This window comes from Coturnix japonica, chromosome 5, assembly GCF_001577835.2.
Source record: "Coturnix japonica isolate 7356 chromosome 5, Coturnix japonica 2.1, whole genome shotgun sequence".
NCBI classification, from domain to species: domain Eukaryota; kingdom Metazoa; phylum Chordata; class Aves; order Galliformes; family Phasianidae; genus Coturnix; species Coturnix japonica.
Window position 1 is genome coordinate 41,633,597 of NC_029520.1, and position 16,448 is coordinate 41,650,044.

The 16,448-nt window shown below is 39.3% G+C and overlaps 1 protein-coding gene across 1 annotated transcript in view; it reads right to left on the reverse strand.

Moving 5' to 3' along the window:
• CLMN (calmin) overlaps positions 1–16,448 on the reverse strand; it is a 67,990-nt gene that overhangs the window by 12,597 nt on the left and 38,945 nt on the right. The window contains exons 2-6 of the mRNA XM_015865361.2: positions 9,708–9,769; positions 7,231–7,326; positions 5,723–5,806; positions 2,811–2,903; positions 1,435–1,625 (exon numbers count right to left, since the gene is read on the reverse strand). Coding sequence (XP_015720847.1) covers positions 1,435–1,625; positions 2,811–2,903; positions 5,723–5,806; positions 7,231–7,326; positions 9,708–9,769 — 526 coding nt within the window. The remainder of the gene's footprint in view (positions 1–1,434; positions 1,626–2,810; positions 2,904–5,722; positions 5,807–7,230; positions 7,327–9,707; positions 9,770–16,448) is intronic.

Below are 16,448 nucleotides of genomic sequence, written 5' to 3' on the forward strand. Positions count from 1 at the left end.
TCCAGTACTCTAACGCCATAGCTTCGGATGACTGCCAACACTCGAGTACTTAAAAAACATAAGAATAAATGACTCACTTTCCTCTGTACTTGGCCTCCCATAGCAGAAAATTGTACTTCACCAAATGCAAATAGTGCCAGTATATGTATAGATCACAGGTGTGTTAGGAAAAAGCAATTACATTTGCAATGAAATGCTGCCCAGAATAAAAAATCGTGCACAAGTCATTGGTGAACACAACTATAATGATTCTATTACACTCCTAATAGCTCAGTTGCAAGAACAATTTTCCCCATTAAATGTTTCAATTTGTACTCCTTGACTAGGATGAGAAGACTAAGACCTTAATTTCTCTCATTCTCTTTGCACCTCCTCCCTGTTAATGTCATTATCAGCATTACCTTGAGAGTAAAACCGCACTTCCTACGTGGTCTGCATTAGCAGCAATTAACTATGGATCTCAATGGAGCAAGTTTATCTGCACAACAAGCACCATTACCTTCACTGCAGATAATCAAGGGATGCGGTCCAGAGGACCAAACAGTTCAGATGTAAATTTGTATCTTCAGATCTCTATATAGAACTTCTATCTGGGTTCATGGGCAAACTGGATATACAAATCTATCAGCAGACAAAAAATGTTGAATATACAGCTATCCTACATTTATTAGTAAGCTTGACCCATGCCCTCTTTTATCTCTGGCAACTGCCCTTTCTGATACTATTATATGTAAAATACATGCCAAGCATTTATGTGTGCACTGGATAACTCACACTAAAAAAGTTCAACTGGACAGCAATTCTACCTGGTGTTAATGGTCAAAATGTTTTGGTGAAAGAATTTATAACAGAGTAGAGAGAGATGTGTTGATCAATGGAAACGGACCCCAAAGTTAATTAAGGAAACTCAGATTTGACCAGTTTTTATATTTAATTTAGAAGAAACAAAACTTCTAATAAAAATTCTGCAGGCACTCTACAGCACACAGAGAAACTCCCTCAAGGCTGCTGCTTAATTTAAAAGGTTGTTTGTTATTAAAGTATTTCACTATGGCTTTTTTCCCCTTCTACATTTCAACCTTTATTTATACCTACCCTTCAATTAGTAAAAGATATCTAATAGACTGTGCAGAAGTTGCACGGAGGGGGAAGAGGGAACGATCCTGTTTTAAATAGTGCCAAACAGATTAGTGCAAGTTAATATTTAACATCAAGCCACAAAGCAGCACAGCCTGCTTCAAGGTCAGACGGCTGCTTTAGATGCTTGTGTGCAGTGATACATCTACCTGCAGACTATAAAAATCTCTCTTATGCCTGCTGACTTTAAAAGCCAGAAGAACCCATTGCCATGGTGGTACATTAGGAGAGAGAGATGAGCTTCTGCTTGAACAGGACAGATGGGACACAGTTTTCTATGACAGCATGTTGGCTTACTTTCTGGTTTTCCTCTGAACCCAAAATAAAAGGGCTCTGATGGCTTTTCGCTGGTCCTTCACTGTGACAGACATGCTTCTCTCTATGTTAGGAGTGCTAGGGTATGATGTGTCCGACTCTGGCCCACTGGGCCCAGATGAGAGGCTGGATGAGGAGGAGTTCCTGTTGAGGTTGCCTGTCAGCTCTTTAATCTGTAATAAAAAGTGAAACACACAGAACACCGATTTAATACTGAGTGAATGGAAAACTGAATGTTTTCAGGCAAGCCAGCACACTTTTAAGATAACAGGACCATAACTGAACAACTCTCAACTTGTACTGCACAGATGTGACAGCCACAGCAGCCCAGCTTGCAACCCCAGGAAATGGGGAGGGCACAGAATCAGTTAATATTGAACAGAACAAATTCATATTAAACCAAAACCAAAGAAACCGATCCTGAAAAAGCAGTTAGCTTAACTGAAATCATTTTCTCACTTCACAGGGCCCATCTGGGTGAAATATTTTACATTAAGAAATGGTGACCTGCAACAGCATTCCCATCCTGTCCTTGGTCAGCATGGATAGCTGAGTCCAAAGTACTCACTATGCTGCTTTCATGTGCCTCCATGCCAGAAGTTGCCAAGTCTATCTGGCCAAACTGGTGCTATGCTGTGGTGTCTGGTTTGAAGTGCTCAGCCACACAGAGAAACCCTCGTGCCACTTCAAAATTGAGAGCCATTTTAGAAATGGGCCCAAGAAAATGAAGGAGCATTAGAACCTCATAGTCTTCCAAGAACTGCAGAAACCTTCCCTCCATCTCCCTCTGTTCATTAAAATTTGGTATTGTCTAGAAGGTCATTTTCAAATACATGTAGATTAGGAAGCAGTTTGAATCTAACCTGGGGCTAAATTAAATTTCAGGTTTAACTCAGTTTTATCAGTTGTGAACTTCTGCCATGGTGATAAAGCCTCCAGAGGTCACTGATTCTGCATGGAATTTGCCACCACGTTACACCAGATCCAGATAAGGATACTGAAAATGAACTGTAACCTGGAACCAAACCTGAGACACTGGTGCAGGTCCAGGGAATCTGGAGCAGAGTACTGAGAAGGCACAGGGGAGAAGGGAAAGGAATAATCTGAAGCTAATTCTGGTCCAAGTCAAATGAGGGCTTAAATTGCCTTCTATTCACATCAAATCGGATTCAATGACATAAAATGAAAACAGCTCCAGGTATAAAATTAGCACATCTTAGGAAAAAAAAGGTCACATTTAGCAAGCTTAATTATGTTTTTTAGGATGAAAAATCAATTAAAAAAACCTGTATTTGGCTGGAATAGACTGATAACATGAAGGCTGATGACTTATGATTAAAGTATTTGAGTTTTATTACCTGAAAAAACAATATTATGTTCCATATTAGCCCAAGTACCAGAGAGGAATTTCCATCTGCTATTTCTGCTGCATCAATGCTAACGAGCTTTACCTGTAGAAGAGGTCATAAATTCAGAGACAAATTCAGATGAAACAGTGTAAATACAAAGATATATAATGGCTTGGACTGAGACCATAAGCTATATCAGGAACACTTCCACCGCTGACCAACCAGCTAACTGTAAGATTGAAATCTCTTTTAATGATAATGTGCCCTGATCACAGCCACTCTGCTCACTGAACTCTCAGCTCAAGCCTTCCAAACCTCTAGCAAAGTCTGCAGAACAGCAACAAGCTCATTTTCACAGTTAAGAGTACAAATGTATTTCATCTGTACAAATACAGAAAAAGACAGTGTCCTTGCTGGAGGATCTTAACATGCAGAGGGCAGGCATATACCTTCTGCCTTTCTCTGTCTAAATTGTGACAGATTGGCTAGAATGCACATAAAACCTGAGGAAAAGGACAGGACTGAGGTTACTTCTCTTAAAAAAAACTGAAATTATACTAAGAACTGCTCACTTCTGTTCTGCTACACATCTCCCTTCTCCTTGCTTATATCACTTTACGCTGCTTGTCAAAGAGCTCTGATGAAATCAGGTAGCAGAAGATAGGTTTGCATAATCCAAGCAAACCCTAGAGTTTCCTACATTGAAGTTTATTCCACATAATAACAGCAGAATGTTATTCTCTTAGACAACATTTACTTGTTTTTGGCAAAGCTCATGAAGGAAAGAGGAAGCAAGGAAGCTGTCAGTACTGTACATGGCACTCAGAGCCCAGCATACAGCCCATTTATCGTTTATTTAGGAATTCCATACATGATGAATCACTTTGCTTCACCCTGCTGCCCCAGTTCCACAGAAGCGTACGCTGATGGGTTCCACCCACTGTGGTTTAATATCTAACCCTGAAGGTCTTGGCAGCTGAGGCTTTTTGCCAGCACTTTCATCACTACCTCTCACTAAGTTTGGTTAAACTGAAAAATGGAGAGCAGAATAGCTTTTTATCTAGTGGTCTGCACAACAGTTTTCAATCCCAGCATGAAGACACCTCTGGCTGTCATACTTCAAGGCTCAGATTTTCTTACCAGCTTCAAAGTAATTGGCACAGGAAAGCTTTAAAAGCTTTAAAAGTTTAAAGTTTAAAAACTTGGTGTGTTTTAATAATTGTCCAAAATGAGCATTCATCCTTAGACTGTTCTGTGTTGGCTCTGTTCTCTTACTTCTGCTTATGTTTGTCACCTGTTCCAGCTGAGCAAACTGCTGCAAGCTACCAGCTGCTTAATCTTAAGGAAACAAGAAATAAATAGGGAAGAAGTTGTTTTGGCAGAGCTAATTAGAAGGCTGCCTGTGTCCATGGCTTTGTTCAGTGAAGTTCTGGATTGTCACCTTGTGAGGTCCTGGCAAGCAGACATGCTTCAGCTGCAGCTCTACAATGTGTTGACATCAACAGAGAGAAAAAAAAAATCTCATCTGCTACAGGCCTTAGCTGGCTTTGTGTGAAAAGCATAATCTGGGAGGCTGTTGAGAAATTTAAGAACTTGTAAGATATTTCTTAACAATTTTATAGCAGCCCATGTAGACCTAAACATTTACAGCCAGATCAGTCCCCCAGTAGAGGACTAAAATATGTGGAAGACATAGGACAACTTTCTGACCTTACACATCCTCTTCTGAGGAAACAGGGTAAAACCTTTAAAATCTATGAGGTTGAAAGTGATCCAGTAATGCCTCGCATCATACTCATTACTGTACTGGTGCTCCAGTTACCCTCTGGTCTGATGAGTACTACTACAGGATCTCTGGAGCAAGAATTAAGCACATTAAAAGAAAGCAGCAAAGTGGCATCAGTTACTGATACAGCATTCTCTGTGAGGCAGGGTTTTGTCCCTACACACACATATACTTCAGGCCTATTCTTGCCTATGAAGCTTAACCCTCCTTTATTTGTATACCGGAGTTAATAGGATCATCAGTTACATTTTATCCTAAACAATATCGTGGAGAAGCTTCAGAACTTTATTTCAGATATTAGGTGAAAGATCTTTCAGTACTACAAGGAGGCTGCAACCCTTTGTGTGTATGGTCCACTTTTGTCTTCCTCATTCTGAAAGATCTGAGTATACGATATAAATAATCTGCAGTATGGCTGGGGACTTCTCTTGACGCCATTACATAGCTTTGCAAGAGCAGAGAACTTTTAAGATACAGGTCACATTGTTAACGCTTTGGAAGAAAGCTCTAATGGGAGAAATTCAAAGAGGACCAAATCATTCCAAGCTACAAGGTCGGATCTTGCTTGTTCCCTTCCAGCTGTGTCAGGTTTTAGGAAGTGATGCTGCAGTACTACTACACTAAGAGGAAAGTTATATCCTTATAAGGTTTTGATTCCTGGAATCATGCATTTATCTCATGTTACCAGATTTAATTTTCTCTTGCCTTTGACTCATGATCAGCTGCTGCAGTGGTTTACCAGATAAATACATGATTTGTAAGACTGAAAGTATTTCTGATAAAAGGAAAGAAAGCCATCTACCTTCAAAGTAATTGAAATAATGCCTCTAATACTCCGTTCATAAAGACTACTTGCATTTCTCTTAATTTTCTTTTAATATTGGATTCCTAGTCCTTTAATCCTATTGAACCTTTACATTATGAATTGAACAAATAATCCTTGTTTTAGACTCTGTAGGTGTTCTCTTTGTGCATTTCTATGTGGCTTTTCAGCCTTGCTGCTAAGGTAAATCACGGTGCCTTTAAGCAGTACATTCTTCTTATGTACATGCCATGCATCACCCTAGTTACAACAACTACAATTTGTGACACACATCCAGAGAAGAGATTAAGAGCTGCCTTTAGAAATACTCACATTACTGTCCTCCAGGAACTTAAGTGCTTTGGCTATATTGTTCAAACGAAAAATGCGATGGGTTGAAGATTTGTATTCATGCATCTAGAAAAAATAAGCCAAAAAGTGTTTAAAAGTGGTGGCGCCCCTTCACACAAAGCATTAAAAAAAGCCAGCAAACAGAAAGTGTTTCAACTACATGATTGGCCCCGGCTGCAGAAAACAGTTAGCAACCCATCTTCCTGCTCTCTAAATGTTACGTCTCTCCTCAGCCTGCCAGGTTGGTTGTTTATGTAATTAGCCCCAACCACATTCAGTAACAGGACCAAATTTACCTGAAAAAAATCATAATAGACACATTTTTTTTTTCTCTTTAATTAAATGGTGTCATTCTACTTAGGAAGCATGAGCAGTTTTGCTAGCAGGCATAGGCAGGTGGGAGCAATAACCTTCATTTTGGCAGATTTGTTGCATAGCTGTCTCCCTGCAATCTCATGTTGGCACCCTGCTTTGATCATGTATGCAGGAAGATCCAGCTGCCAACACAAGTCTGGCCTCCCTCCCTGACCTTCCAGCACACAGACCAGTGATTATTGTGATGTGTCTCCCCTCCAGTCCCTTTCCACCCTGCTCTCAAAGCTTTCTGTGTGAATGCAGACAGAGACAGCACAGCTTCTGCTACAGCCCGAACTGCATGAATATTAAAAAAATAGGTGGTTCTGAATGTATGACCACAATGAGCATTCACTCTGCAGTATGGAGCAGCATGAGGTAATTATCACAGCACATGCAGTGATGTGGAGGCTGCAGAGCCGGTCCCTCCTCTTGTTCAAAAGTAAGAGTGGCATCCCCACAGAAGAGAGTACTTACTGACAAGGTTTAAGCAGAAAGAAAAAACTGAAGTCAACTGTAATTGGTCATTTATGTTTGCACTGGGCAATTCCATTTCTGGTACGTGGAATTTTAAATAGTTCTTACAATGAAAGAAAAAAATAGATTCTGGTAAGTGAAATTTCATCATTCTGATTCAGACCGTACCAGTAAGACTAAAGAAATCTGAGCCAGAGCTAAACTCACAACAGCACACAAAAGCACACGGCATCACCAGGCTTACTCAGTGTCATAATGTCTTCAGACAGAATAGAAAGAAAATTCATGGATTAAAAAAATAATACAGCTTTCTCCAGCAAATTTATGTTTCCTTGATAACATGGCTTGAGCCAACTCAAAACAGAATATGTGAACATTAACATATCCAAGCGTTAAAAAAAAAAACACAGCAGGAAGGAACATTTACAATGATTACACACCACTCGTATCTCATGGTTACAGATTTCCTTTGGATCTAAATTACAGCTCAGGACAGCAGCTTGTAGCATAAAGAAATAATGACATATTTGCTGAAATACTTCTTACTGTATGCAAGACACAGTGCCAAATTCTCCCTTATTATCTGAATGTCCATATAGTGTTACTTCTAATGTGTGGAGCTCCATAGATACATAGATTTCTCTCCCTTGCATACATACCAGTTTTTGTCCTGACAGGACTTCCAGTAGTGCCATCAAGATTTTGCCATCTTGTATATCCATAAACAAATCTCTCACTTTCAGAGGAGGTTTGCACTGTGAAGTAAAGAAATGAGGTAGCTTTAAAATAGCCCTACTTGGTGAGTCACCGTTACTACAGAGAATTGGTAGGAGAATTTTACAAGACAGAGATACTGGAAATAAATCTCAGCCTGCAGGAAGAAACTGACAACTCTTCTTCACATCACTGGCAATTCTGCCTATAAAAGAAATCAGATACAGAACCCAAGTAACTGAAATCAGAAAAGGACTTATCTCAGATCTCATTCCTGTCTCCTTTTTAATGCTCCTGGTGGTACCACTCCACATCCCGCTATTTTCTAAGCACTTTAAATAGCAATGTATTGCGTCTTTCTTCTCAGCAAACTTCTCCAAAGAGAGCCATCTCTCCACTCCTCTGAGGTGTCATGCTGAGTGCTGTGAGGCATACAGCGAAGTCAGCTCTGCCCTTAGGGGCAGTCTCAGCTGCAGCAGTGATGCTCCATTCAGCTATCACTCCCACCTGTGTCCCTAAAGAACCAAGTTGTTTTATTTCTGATCAGGCAATGCGCTACTGTTTCGTTAAGTGCTGCTTCTGGCAAAATGAGGCTGTACATTTTTGTCACCAGTCTTTAATCTAGCCAAGAGTACTAAACAAAACACTCCATACTGAAAGAAAGAAAAGTAACATTCATTTCAAGACTTAAAAAGCTTTAAGTTCGAAGCTTCCAGATTTCTCATTCACTCCTAACAAAAACAAGAACCACCAGAACTCATAGGATGTAGGCTGCCCCCCAAATATCCCATTACCAGAGCCATCTCCTCTCAAAAGATGACCCACATGGGATGGCACGCTTTAAGAGGGCACACACCATGCCACAAGTTTCCTAAGAAGGTATACAATACAAGGAGGCCTTCAATGTTGCCTATAAAAGAAGCCAGTCCGCATAAAGAAGTGCTTCTTCAAGGATAAAGGCAGAAGCCATCTTCCTCAGAGGGTGTCTCTGTGAAATCACATGTAATTAGAAATAGCTTTAGCAATGTTCTCATTATTTATATGGATATGTTTGTTATGCTAGTTGCAGGAATAATAATAATAATAATAATAATGTAGCAGTAAACTTTTGCCCTTTCTTCAGAGAAGCACTTTTCTTTATTGAACCAAAGAAGTAAAAAATTTGTATGTGTTCCAGAGAAAATAATTCACCTACCCACAAAATTTCTAAGACTTCATATGTTTGGCACAGACAAATTAACAGCTCCCTACAGCCATTTCATGATCTAATTCCTTTTGTAAATGAAAGACCTTTTCCACAGTTACATACCTGACAAACCTTTCTGACAACTTTCAAATTTAAAGCCCCAGAGCCTAATTCCCAGAGGAATCACTGTCTTCATTCTGAGCAACTGATAGTTCAAACATTACCAACTGGCCTTATTCTGATTTTCTAGAGAGACTGAAGACCCTTTTATTCCTTCAGTAACATTCACTGCATAGTAGAGGACTTAAGCAACTATATATGTAATGCTTTTCTTCTACAAACCCTTTTAGCTTTACCATGTTTGAAGTGCAGTCTTTTCACAAGAAACACACAATCCAGACCGTAATCTAACTCATAGCCCAAACTTAGTTCCTATCTGTACTCAATGAAACTTAGCCACAGATACTAACAGCCCTGTGAAGCCCAAACTCCAGTCCAAGGAGTCCAAGGAATCCAAGGACTGCTGGTCTGTCTCATTCCACAACTGCACTGCTTCTGTCTCAGTAATTCTAAGATTCTTTTTTCTCTTCTCATTCTCAACAACCTGAAAACCTTCCTCTGGATGTCAAACTGCTCATGAGAGTTAGTACTTATCTACCACCAACAGGAACAACAAATTGACTTTAAAAGTCACATTACTGTTTGATTAAGAAACAATTATACTTCAAAAATATGGGATGTCCAAGAATTTGTTCTCTTACATAATTGGATATGTAAAGATCACATCATACAGGCCTTCGGAAAACGAACAACAAGTAATTAATGCTTCCCATCTGGAGATCTGGGACAAAGCCAGGTTCTGAGGACTGATCCGTCTTTGGCTGCTATGCCTCAAACTTCCAGTCGTGGAGAACACACAGCAACCATCCCTTCAGAGCAGCCTAAACCACGATCGTTTTTATGTGCCTATGTGGGGTTCTACAGAAACATGCAGTCAGTAGCAACGAAGACACAAAGATATCTGAGATGACCTAAAGCCAGACAAGCATTTATTGAACCTGAAAGGGAATTTTCATTTATATGGAAACATGTTTCCGGCTTGCCCTCATTCTTCTCCAAACCTCTCCCTATACACAAGTTCTCTTGGATCACAAATTGTAACTATTTTAAAATATACCAATGTAGTCTGCTTCCTACTGTGTCCTTGTATCTCAATATCACAACAGCCAGTCTTACCTTTCCCAAATGTAGGTTTATCCATCTTGTAAAGGTCCTCTTCTGTACATTTTCCCGTTCCACTACAAATATCAGAAAAAAAACAACAAAAACACAGCACTTAAGTTTCCAGAAGACAGCACACTTATAGGAAACTTCAAAATCTTATGCACAAAAGAAGTCAGAATTCATTGGAGGCCTGCAAATAAGACAAATATGTTCCATAACAGGAGACATAGAGTCTTCATCCAGACATGAGCTATGCACTTGTAGATGCATTCTGAACTCCATAGGAAGAAGGTTCTCTTAGTTTTGCAGTCTTCAATGTAGCTTTTGAGAGCTGAGTTTTAACATGTTGTGCACAGCTCTCCAGTGTTGTTAGACTGAGCTGGTGGTTTGAGCCTTCAATTTATGGAATTATTGTCCTGACACCCACATGCAAATTGGGCTGCTGTGGATTCCAATGTACTTAACTAGCACAAGGAAACCGGACCACATTAGTCAACACAACAATTTGGTCTTCAATCTTATGAATGGAAAAGTTGCCATCTTCCCAATCTTCCAACTAGTGCATTTCAAATAAAAAGAGAAAAAATCAGAATCAAAAGTCTCTACACTGATTTATCATTTTATTTATATTGCAGTAAGACAAGAAGCACTTTTGACTTGCCAGAAGTGCTGTACACTGGGAGCTGTACAAATAGCTCTTGTGCCAGCTGAAGAGTTTTTAATCACATGTGCCATTTCCTGAATCCATTTCCATAGCAAACTACAGCAAAAGTGCAAGGGGAATCATATTTCTGACTAATCTTCTAAAATAAAAGAGTAAAGTATAAATTTTAAATAAATAAAGTAGACTGACAAAGTGATATTTCATTTTAGAGACAATTATTCTCAAGTGGTTCTCCAGTTTCACTAGAATTAAGGAAATCTGGCAATTTATAAACAAAAAACATTAGAACTAGTTACATATTTCAATCTACACATAGAGTATACTGAATATATTCTAAAATCATTTCTTGTTTCCTCAGCCATGCTAAAATAGGTAACCCATCTACTGGGAAATCACATTCTGTAAAAGTCTGGCTTGTTTTTATTGGTCAGCCTAATTATAGGCTAAGTAGCAGCTTCCGTAAATCAAATTTTAATCTTGCTTTTTTGATCATTTTAACTGAAGGGTCAGCAGCCTCTAATCATATATATATAATTGTTTTCCTTATTTTGATGTATAGGAATAGAGCTTTCAGCATGAATTACATCTATCACTGATGGTCACTTGGGCCTTCTAGGTCCTCTTATTCCTGTAAAACCTGATTTTATGTAAGATGGTTTAAAAAAGTCATTACCCTTTATGTGCTTCAGAAAACATGCAAAATGCCAAACTAATTATTGCTGTTGGCTTTTCTTTTAAAACAACTCAGAAGAATCTACACAGATTTGAAACAGCTCTCTACAAATTAAACTGTAAATTATATTAGGTTTCAAGAGTATATGTAAAAATACCCACAGCATTTACTACCTACAAATCTCAGAATACAATAAACCATGAGACAGGTCATATCCTTCTTGGGCTTCTCTCCCATCAGCACCTCAACCCCTGAGCTGCCTCTCCATGCACTCACACACACCCACGTCTGTTCAGAAGCGCCACGTGTCACGCAAAGTCAAGGGTGTAACTTCAACAACTGATCTGTTAAAATTAACTTTGGAGGGGCAGTAGAGGTTAAAGTTAAGCCAGATCCGTCTCCAGATACATTGCTTTTTGTTTAAATACATGTGTTGGTGAAAAGAGGCAGGCAGCGCAGCAGGAAATGGAGCTGCATTTGGGATTCCTGGATGTCATGGGGACTGGCTGCATTACCAAGTGGGATGGCTAGACAGATGTCCAATGTCCACCAAAACTGAAAAGGAAGCACAGAAGGGTACACAGAAGCAAAACTGAAGTCTTCTAAAGCATTTAATTTCTACAGAGGCTTGGTTTCAGCCAAGTCCTATTTTCACCAAACACTTTGGCAATTTTTATTTTCAGGGTAAGTAAGGATGCAAGTGAGAGCTGTGCTTATTTAGACTGTCTGTACAAAAGAGGACACTGTGGCTCTTAATTTTGCTGCAGAAATTCTGCCATCAGTGTAAATTAGAGCTGCGCATATGCCTGAAAGGATAGGTGAGTCGAGCTGGTATTACTGCTTCAGGAAGTTCACACACCAAAAAATAAGCCAGGCACACACAGGAGAGCACTTATGTATATGTACAGATTGCTGAGACTACTCAGCAAACCTTTCAAAAGCAAACAGGCTCCTTCCAATAAGAACGATAACACCAGAACAGACACTAGTGCTGCACTACTGTAAAGGAATAATAACTGAATGGAGAGGAAGAAAGGGGAGAAAACTTGTTTCTAAAATCCCTAAGGCAGACAAACCCCTAATGCAGGCCATCTGCTTGCCCATGGAGTTAATGGGAAAAGTTCAGCACAGGTATTTACTGATGCGTGCCTTTAAGTGCTATTCTTCTCCAGCTCTGCAGACCTCCCAGTTCTGATGCAGCCCCTCCTCTCTGCAGCCTTTTCATTTGTGAGGATTGTGGAGACTCTATAAACTTTATATAGTTTCTATAAATTAAATGGAATCTTTTTTTCTCCTTCACACCTACTTTTGTATAAAAGTGAAGAAAATCGTTCAAGTCTGAAGTTCATATGCTGTTGCATATAGTCTACTGAAACTGCACTGGGTTTACTGGGCAGCTAGAGAGCAATAACACCATTATAAAACAATAATTACACATGCCATATGGCTGGCCTGCACGCAAATTCTGTGCATTATGCTGGAAAAGGAGGATGCCGACTGAGAGGGTTGGAGGCAAAGATGTAATACTAGAAGGCAGTAAAAAGTTAAGAACTACTATTTCAATTATGCTATACTCAGATCTTGATGTAAGAGACAAAGATATGAAGAGGAATTTTGACCACCTCACAGGAAGCAGGTCTTCCATACTCTTCCAATAAGCCCAAATGCAGCGTGCTCTCACAGTAGTCTAAAGTTTTGCAGAGGCACATGATCTTACTGAAGAACACAGGTTCTGGGACAGATGCAATAAATGAACTGTCCCACACCTACACAACCAGTAAGCAACAGCCACCATAGAGCCATCCCACATTCTTTTTAAGAGATATCAGAGCATCCGTACAATATGCTCACCCTAGTGAGTTTGCAAATAAAAAGTCACAAAAACACACACTCTAGTTTGTGAAATGAAATGGAAAATATTAATTTGTTGCAGAGAGAAACCAAGCTAGTTTAAAAGACCTCTTGAGCAAACTCAAGGCCAAGTTGGTATAGACAAGAGACTTCAGCTGGTTCCCTTTGTGGCACTATTTCCTTTCCCACTAGACTAGGAATTCCTCAGGCATACACTGCTGATGTCATTTCTTCCTCCTTCAAATGTCTTCAAACGCCACTGCTGTTGCAATACCTACAAGAAGCCAATCCCAGTCACTCTGTTCAATAGCAAATTGGAGATAGCAGACACCGATTTGCTTTTAAATACTATTTATTATGATGCTGTATAACCAGTTATGAACGATCCTTGGAGGCACATCACCACAGGGCTGGGCACACGAAGGAACCAAAAAATGTAGAAACTGATTTGAGTGCAACTCTTGTCAGTGTGTGGTTAGATAGTTTCAGAAATTGCTTGATTTGCATGTATGGATATTACTCCGAAAGCAAAGCAGCAGGTCAGTTAACTTTGTTTTCAAAGCTATTCGCATTTAATTCAGGATATCGTCAGCAGATGACATTCAAACCTGCATAACAAGCTGGCTTTTAGATTCACTTGCTACTTACATAGAAGATGTCTTGCTAGCTACCAGTGTTACAACATGTACAGAAGCCTTCTTTCTCCTCCCTACCTGAGGATATAACCACTACAGATACAAGATCTAGCTGTTATTAATATTTTTAAGAGGGAAATGGTGGTGCTGGCCACATAACTGTAAGGGAGGATGCTGATTGCCTTTGGCTTCAGATGCAATAACTTTCACGTCCACCTTATCAGCAACCAATGCCTACCTCACAGCCAGACTGACATCTTGCATATGCTGGCATGTCTAACCAAGATCTGCCTCAGTAAGTTTCTGTACAACAAACACCTGAGACACATGTATCTTACATAGCACAGCATTCTACTTTTTGCCTATAGAGGTGCAAGAAATCGTATGTGTCAAAAGGGCTGAGGCATAATTTACAATAAGTAGTCAGACATTCAGTTCAGGATGATGATGTTAGATACAGGATGTCGCAGAGCAGCATGATAAAGGGCAGGGAGAAGTGCAATTAGATTTTCTACCTGTGACTGGCTTATCCAACCTCAGAGTTTGAATAAACATGTTGAGCCACTTAATCTCCATTATGTATTTTTATAAGAGGATGAAAAAAATAGCTCACATTGTGATCTAACACAACATACAGAAAAAACATTCCTCTAAGTCTATACAATGCAACTACACTGCCCAGTAAGTACTCAGTACTTATAAGGAAATCTCCGTATTTGTAGAAGTGCAAATTTTAATGGCATAATCAAAGCACAAGGAATAATTTTATCCAAATTGCCCACAAAATTTATTTTATAAGCTTCTGAATTCCCGAGAATTGTATATTTTCCTTGGGATTATGAATCCCCCAAACAGCTTAGAGGATTAATATAGTTTTTTTTCTTTTTGATCTATATAGGGGTTGAAGGCTTTGTTGTGTACCATATGCCAATTGGACATAATTTGGAGCACATGAAATATTAAATCCTAAAAATTCTGGTTTTCTAAGGGAAACATTAACTATACCATATAACATGAAACTGCTCTCAAGTTACCTCCTATGAAACAGGGCCTCCAAGTCTTCCAGATGAAGTTGTTAAGTTAATTGTTTGTTGAAATTGACCCATTTATTAGGATCCTTATTAAATTTCTATGGCAGGCGCTGAAAGCTTGAGGCTTTTTCTTCCATCAAAGTTGCAAATTCCCAGCCCTACTGGTTCAAATTTTTTTAAAGCTCAGGTTGGTGCTGCAGAATACAAACCTCACAGGGTCACAGGCATGACGTTTTCATTAACTGTAGCTAAAAAGGTTTATTTCAGAGTTCAATTTCTGATTACAGCAAAATATTTACTGCTGCAGTCAGTGTATTAGGATTACATACATCAAACAAATATTGCAGGATGAAAAGACCTCTAAAAAACTCTTAGTACTTCAATCCTTCCAGTGTCTGAGACAGATGTTCCTCTTACCAAAGCATTAAGTAGATGAATTTACTTGTAAATTCTACTAGGTTCTGGAAGAGAAATCCTACATAAAAATATTACTATCAGAGCTGATAAAATGGCTTCCAACGAGAGGGATTTATTTTTCCCTCATGAAAAGTAATTTGATGGTGGCAGATGGTAAAGATTCCTCTCCCCACACCCTTAGCCACAAAGTAAACATCTTTGTTCTGATGACTTTTCATATGCATGGAAAATGTTATTGAACAGATTACAGAATTTTTCATTTACTTACCAGGAATATTCTTATCAAACAAAATCTGACTTTTGTTTGATACGGTTCTGTCCTGAGCATTATGAGTGAAATAAACATCAGTGTTTACTGGGATTGTTACTGGGCCCCACTAAGTAGTAATAAAGCTAAATTCGGTGGCTTTGGAATTGATCTAATAAGTGATTTAATCATTGATCAGGCAAAGCATTCTCAGACTGCACACACCACCTGTTCTGTTATACTATATGTTGTACAAGGAGCTTATTACTTCCTTCTGTACATGAAAATAAACAGGATTTGCTATTATCATAAATGGCCATAAGGAACAACACATATTTACAACAATTTGATTTGAGAGTTTTTTCTGGCTTAGAGTCCACTGTATCCTCCTGCCTTTGACTGTACTAGAATCAGGTTTTACAACTGTATCACTTCCTGAGACTGTTAATGTTTCTTGGGAGTTATTTAGGCTCCCATCTCCATAGCCAGCAGAATCTCCAACCCTCTGCCATTGCCAGTGTGATGAGCTCTGCTTTGAGGGGAAATATTTAACTTCAGTTTCAACCTCTTCTTACAACATTTCTACCTACCTGAGTATACCAAGTCTGATTCCCTTCACTTGCTCAAAGAAATATCAGGAGCATCCTCCTGAAAGGGACATCACTGGCATCACTTCACTCAGCCTGTACCAGTTGACTCTTGTTAGGGGAACAACTCTTGAATCAAATTCTTGGAACATGGTTTTAGCAGCACTAGCACAACTGTTTCCCTCCTGCTGACATGGAAAAGATCATTCATTATCCACACTGATATCTGCACCAGCAGAGCTAGCAGCTAGATAATGTGCTAAATCAAATATCTGTGCTCATCCCGCAGCGCCTAAGAAGAAAACAGCAGCAGCTTACAGAAACCATCCTACCTCAACCAAGTATGAGGTAGTCACAAAGTCCAGTCCAGCTGCATCTCCACTGCTCTTCTTTATTTACTGTGGAAAATCTAGAAAGTCTAGATGGTAAAACATTCCTTATTATTTATGCTTTTTCCTTCCAGAGAGGAAAAATATCCTTTTGGCTACTTAATTTTGTTGAGATATCAAAAGCAATAAGATATTCTGCTTTACATTAGCTTTGACAGCAGTGCAAAAGCCTGAATGATTTGAGATGAGCAAAGAAGCCCAACAAAACATGGACTGTGAGTCAGGGTTGCTTGCTGGCATTCAGAGTCAGATGAGCAGC